The sequence below is a fragment of the Gavialis gangeticus genome, unplaced genomic scaffold (assembly GCF_001723915.1).
Source record: "Gavialis gangeticus isolate Ggan-Ray unplaced genomic scaffold, GavGan_comp1, whole genome shotgun sequence".
Lineage (NCBI taxonomy): Eukaryota > Metazoa > Chordata > Crocodylia > Gavialidae > Gavialis > Gavialis gangeticus.
In genome coordinates this window covers 45,679,573-45,685,514 of record NW_017728997.1, presented here as the reverse complement: position 1 = coordinate 45,685,514, position 5,942 = coordinate 45,679,573, and the positions used below count along the sequence as shown (strand labels likewise).

At 46.2% G+C, this 5,942-nt stretch overlaps 1 protein-coding gene across 3 annotated transcripts in view; it reads right to left on the bottom strand.

Moving 5' to 3' along the window:
- Positions 1 to 5,414, bottom strand: part of MST1R (macrophage stimulating 1 receptor) — a 68,110-nt gene extending 62,696 nt beyond the window's left edge. For 2 of the 3 annotated variants that reach the window (XM_019505136.1, XM_019505137.1), the window contains exons 1-2: positions 5,289 to 5,414; positions 3,357 to 4,688 (exon numbers count right to left, since the gene is read on the bottom strand). In XM_019505136.1, coding sequence (XP_019360681.1) covers positions 3,357 to 4,583 — 1,227 coding nt within the window. In that variant the 5' untranslated portion in view covers positions 4,584 to 4,688; positions 5,289 to 5,414. The remainder of the gene's footprint in view (positions 1 to 3,356; positions 4,689 to 5,288) is intronic. The other variant, XM_019505135.1, reaches the window with a different exon arrangement.
- Positions 5,415 to 5,942: the final 528 nt, after the last annotated feature.

Here is a 5,942-nt window from a genome sequence, read left to right as displayed (position 1 = left end):
GCTCTTTGGCCACATACCAATACAGCATGGCTCAGAATGTTAAACTGCTGAATTTCCCTTTAAACTGGGATGCTGGCCTTACTGAGTCCCTCCTCATGGCAAGACCACACATCAAAGTGCTCCCTTGAGGTGAGCACTGCCTAGCCAGACCAAAGGGATTCCCAGGAACTCCCATGAAATCCCAGGGACTCACATTTCAAAAGTCTGCACACAAAGCTTTGAGCATATACCAGCTGGCATATACCCAGCACACAGACCACAGTGCCCAAAACGAGTGGTTGAACTTCTCACTTGCATAACTCCAGAAAAAAATAAAGCCAAGAGAAGTGGGGGCAGGAAGGGAGCCACTTGCAGCACATTAGTAGAATGAAGGAAATGACAAATAAGACAAGACTCATCCCTTCTGACAGATTGTTACCAGCCTATGGGTACACAAAAGACAGCAAGAGCTAACATCCATTAGCATGAACTGGGTGGGCACATGACTGGCTTTGCCCTCAACATAAGTTTGTCATCTAGAGTACATTTTTATGACAAGTTTCTACTGTCCTGGGTTCACAGGCAGAGAGGTACTCAAAAGTACAAGGAACAAGCCAAGAGTTGGTAAAATTCTCTTAATAAAGCAATAGCCAAGGCATCGTAAAGGGGATACAGGCAAACATGGACTGGAGTGCTGGCCAGAGGGTTGGAGCCAGGCAGTCACAGATTCTAATCCTGGTCCTGACAATGACTTACTGAATGGGTCCTGGGAAAGTCAGATCCATGCCTTCCACCTCAGCTTTCCCCTTCTGGAAAATGAAAGTGGTGAACAAGGTACTTACTTGGGCTTTGGGAGGACTTGTCAATGATCTTGTAAGGCATTAAACATGCAAAGTGCTATTTTAATGCCAAGCACTGGGGACTTGCTAATACAGTAGGCTGGGACCCTCTCAGAAAAATAAAAGCAGCACAGAGAGGGCACAGTTATATGCTAAAACCCTGCCAGGCAGTGATGAAACTGAAGAGATTGTGCAATCCCAGCTCATGTATACTTAATTGTGTAGAACAATATTAAACCAAACCTCAATGGCAGGGGGTGGAGCTTGGACAGAAGAGAAGGATTTAGGCCTGGAAAACTATAAGAAGGCAGAAAGAAAGCCACTCCAGTATACCATAAAATGCAAGCATGCTCATTGGCCAGAAGTCTTAGTGTAAGTTGACCCTTCATGGGAGTGAGTGTGCTATGCAACAAGCTCAGTTCAAAGACAATGTAATGCTAGATAATCATTAGAGAGTCTGCTGCAACAGGAACACCACTTTATACTCCCTCTGTGCTAACTAGAGATGGGTAAATTATTAATCTTTTATTCAGCCACCCAAGAGAAACAAATCAGAAGAAATTCATTCCGAGTGCAACAAAGCCTTTTGCTTCATTTTTAGGTATTATTTTAACCATTTTTTAAAAAAAAACAAATCAAGCCAATTATCAATGTTTCAAAACAGGAAACCAAAATATTTCATTCAAAAACTGGTTAAAACAATACGTTTCAAGTTTTGCAGAATTTTCTCTTCCCATTTATTCATCCAAAATATTTTGCTTAATTCAGCGTAAACTCATCAATATTTCAGGAGACCCCAAATTGCATGTTTTGCAAATAAACTATTCAGCCCCAAACTTTTGCAGTGCTTCAGCACTCATCACACTTCTGCATGTGGATACTTACTGTGGCCTTTACAGTCTGCCAACCCAGACTGGATTTTCCACGAGGAAAAAGGCTCTGAGATCTCAGGAACTTCAAATTACTAAACACTAGGGACAGACATTACACATAAACCAGTTTAAGTGATCAGAAACTGGTTTAAACTTTGAACAGAACAGACATTTCAGTGCACATAAACCAGTTTGAAAATGGCTGAAGCCAGTTTGAAATAAACCTAGTTGAATGTAGTATCAGATTTAACTGATTTGGGTCAAACCGTTTTATGCAATGTCTATTCCAGACCCCTTCCTGGTTTAACTTAAACCAGAGTCCTCCAGCATGCCAGATGCTTTGCAGCCCTGGGCGGGGCTCACTACTGCAGACCAGGGCCAGCCACGCCCCTCTGCCTGGCTTCCCCTTGCCCCACCTCCACCCCCCACCACCCTGCTCATGCAAGGATTTCTCCCCTTCCCTCTCCCATAGCACAGACCACAGTCAGCATGTGGTATGCTAGCTAATGCTGAGAGGTGTCTGCATGCCTCAGACAGGACAAAGGCAGATAAGACAGTGTCCACTTAGGGCTTTCTGGAGCTAATCAACAGGTCACCTGGTAATGTTCCTCCCTTTCTTCCTTGGAAAAAGTTGTTTAAGAAAAGCTTGAACTAATGAGAGAGGGTTTTGTTTGCTTGATGATAACACAGCATTTAGCACCTCAACTTCCTGCTGGCTCCCTCCCTGGACAGGAGCCTCGAGGGGGGAAACTCCTCCCTAATCAGAGTGTCCTGCCAGGGCCTGGACACACCCCCACCTCAGCTCAGCCCTGTAGAAGGGAAGGGAGGGCTGCTCTAATGCCCCCCAAGCTTCGAGCCTGAGCCATCTCAGACACGTGCCTACATTTATTCAGTCCAGAGGACATTCTGTACAGTTGCAAACTGGTTCAGCCTAGCCACATTAAATTAACCTGCAAAGGCTGAATCAATTCAGGCTCAGGATTTTTCAGTGTCTGTCCCTAGCCCAGAAAAGTCTCTCACTGAAACTGCAGCATGTACCAAGCCAGGAAACAGGGTGTCTATCTCAGAAGTGTAGCTGGACAGTTCTATGCTCTGGGTGGCAGCAACACATGAGATAGTGGCAGTGGTGGAGTTGCTAACGCCAGCGGCAGTGCAGGGCTGACAGAGGGGCTGCTATTTTTGTGCCCCCATTAAATCAGCACCCAAGGCTGGTGAAAATATGTCCCATCCACTCCATCCTGCTCTATGTGCACCACATTCCAAAAAATATCATGTAGCTACTGTTGGTGTAGCAAAGGACAAGCCTTGAGCTGCTGCTTATCAACCTGAGAGTCACTGGGTGCACCTCTAAACCAGGTACATGATAACTTTCAGCCTGTGGTGTGCACAGAATGGGAGTGAGAGGGCAGGGCATGTTTTCTTCATGGCACTTCCTAGCATTGTCTAATGCAGTGTAGGTGCCCTTACAGAGACCAAGCTACAGGAAGGAACAGGGACCCACTAACCAAACTGCTAAGCCTCAGAAGCTGAAGCTCAGTTTGGGTTGTAGGGATGCACTGCAAATGGTGATGGCTCCTATTCTATCCCAGATGGCCCACTTCCAAGAAACCCCTTTCTTAAAGAGGAACCAGGGTAAGGCAAAGGGCACCATTCACAGGGGACTCACGCTGTGCAGGCAGTACTCTTTTTCCTGGTAAAAAGTCAGGCCTCGTAAGATATCATGCTTGTCAGAGCCACAGCATTTGTTCATCCCATCCTTGATGGCCTGGTTGATCATGCGTACTGGGAAGATGCACACTGCTGAATATTTCTGTGGCATCGCATTCTCTGCTTCACTTTCAGCAAAGGTACCAAACAAAACCAGGTCTGTATCATTGATGCTAATTTCATGAGCCAGTTTGGAACCTGCCTGAGTGGCATAAGCAGCTTGCAGGACATTGAAAGTCACATCACGTTTGTATACCCGATCTGCTGAGCTCCTCTTCCGCCTCCGTTTAGACTCAAAACGGCAATCCAGTATCAACTCACGGTAGTGCTGCATGTCATGCTCATCAGCTCTCAGCCGCACTATCCTCGTGTGGTATGCCTTGGATGTGGGATTTTCCTTTTGAACTGTCAGGAAATAGACAAAGGCCTGGTCCCTGAATGCATATACATAGTCAATGGGATAAGTGTCTTGGTATTCAGGCCTCACAGTTAGGGAGTGGAAGTCAGGGGAGAACCCATCTGAAGTGCCCTTTGGTCTACGGACAGACACTGATTTGGGATTGTATTTCTCAGCTATGCTGCTGTTGATGGTGGAGGCAATGTAGAAGTAGGAAACATGGGAGTCTTCAGTAACCAGAACCCTAGTCCCCAAGGGACTGGCCACACAGTCAGGGCATTTCAAAGGGCTGTTCTGCTGTTTTCCATACAAGCAGTGAGAGACTTTAACCAGAACTAAGCTGTCCTGGGTTTCCAGTTCATGCTGGAAACACAGGCCATGTTGGGAAGTCCCACAGCTGTAAAGCCATGGTTCAGATGGGTCCAGCACCAAAACTATATTATCCGTGTCTTCACGCTGCAGAGCACCTGCTGTCCCTGGGCAAAGAGCACAGATCTTACATTGATCACTGCCCATGGGGCCAGTCACAATGACATCCAGAGTTGCCAGCTCTGGGCTCAACACATAGATCTTATTCCGTACTGCCACAAAGATGGCACTTGCACCACTTGGATCCTCATAGGTGACAATATTCTGGATGGGGCTGTCAGTGATGAAGTTGGGTAGCTTGTACTCCACAGTGTAGTTCCTCATAGCTTTGTAAGAGATCCGTGGGCATTCCCATGTACTACAAAAAACTCCGGGGAGATCAAACTCCAAGAAAAGACAAATAAGGAACAAAAGCCCCATGCTAGGGAATTCCTCTCCCAGATACTTGGATCCAGATGTTAGGTCAGTTCCTCAACTCTCAGTGGGCCTGCAATCCATTTAGGATGAGTCAGCATTGTATTACAACTGAAAGAGAGACAGAGAAAGATAACGAGCACATTATGCTGCACCAGTAAAAAGATGTCACATCCCACACTTGAGTTTTAATAAGAAAGCATTTGCCAGGAGAACACCACTTTGTCCTCCTTAGGAAAGGCTCTGGGCTCCTCTCCAGACCTTCCCATGGTGAAATGATCTTCTCTTAAATAACCACTGTGCTTCCCAGGCACCAAGAATGGTTAGTAGGCCTCATCCACTTGAGGAAGGTAGGGAGAGAGCAAAATGAGAGGATTATTACTGAAGGGCGGGGAGAATTACTGTCCTCACACTGTCCTTGTGTGTCACCACTCACTTGAGAGCCAGAGCCATAGTAACCTGGGGCAGAGTTACTTATCCCACAGCAGTGATCTAGCCCAGATCACAGGTAGCAGGACAGGGTAACTCTCCCTGTATGGACCACTAGACATATGCATGGAGTTGGACAGGGTTTGAACATTAGGCACATTGAAAAGTCTAGTTTTGTTTTAACTAGCCACAGTGTTTGGATTTAAAAGCTCCTAGATGTCAGGCAGGTGCCTGCCTTTGGGGTGGAGGATCAAACTGCATCTGAACAAACACTGCACATACCTTTCTTCCAGAATCCCTTCCAAGTCTCCCAGGCAGAAATCCATAGCTGGCAAACAGAACTTGTTCCATCCCTTTAATCTAGATCTTCACTACTCAACTTGTTTTATTTTAGAGGTTTTACTGCAGCACCCCACAACTATTTCTCTGATGGACTCCCTATTGCTATCTCAGTCCCCACTGCAATGAGCTGAAGCCAGAGAGATTGAAAGAGGTCAGAGGAAAAAGTCCATCCCTTTGTCAGGAGGTTGGAAAGCTAACCATTTCACCCAGAGGTTACCCTGGTACAGGCTCAGTCTGTCTCTAGATACAGAAGGACTGAGACTCATCACAGACATCCTCTTTACCCTTCTCACAGGCTTCCCAAAACCATTTGGGTAGAACCCTCTGTGGGGAAAGAACCACAGATCATTGGAGTGCAGAACAGAATCTGAGCCAGACTAGAGAGCACCTCCTTTCCTCGTAGGTTAATAACGAAGAGAGATCAGGAGGCAAAACTTGCTGCCTTAAATCATTCTCAGACACAGCCCATAAAATTATGCTCCCTCTTTATAAAGCACCTGTCCCTTTTGAACCACTCACTCTCTGAAAACAGATGTCAACAAATTTCAGACAGGACCTGGACTTGGGGGAAAGAGCAGGCTTTCATTTCTTTCT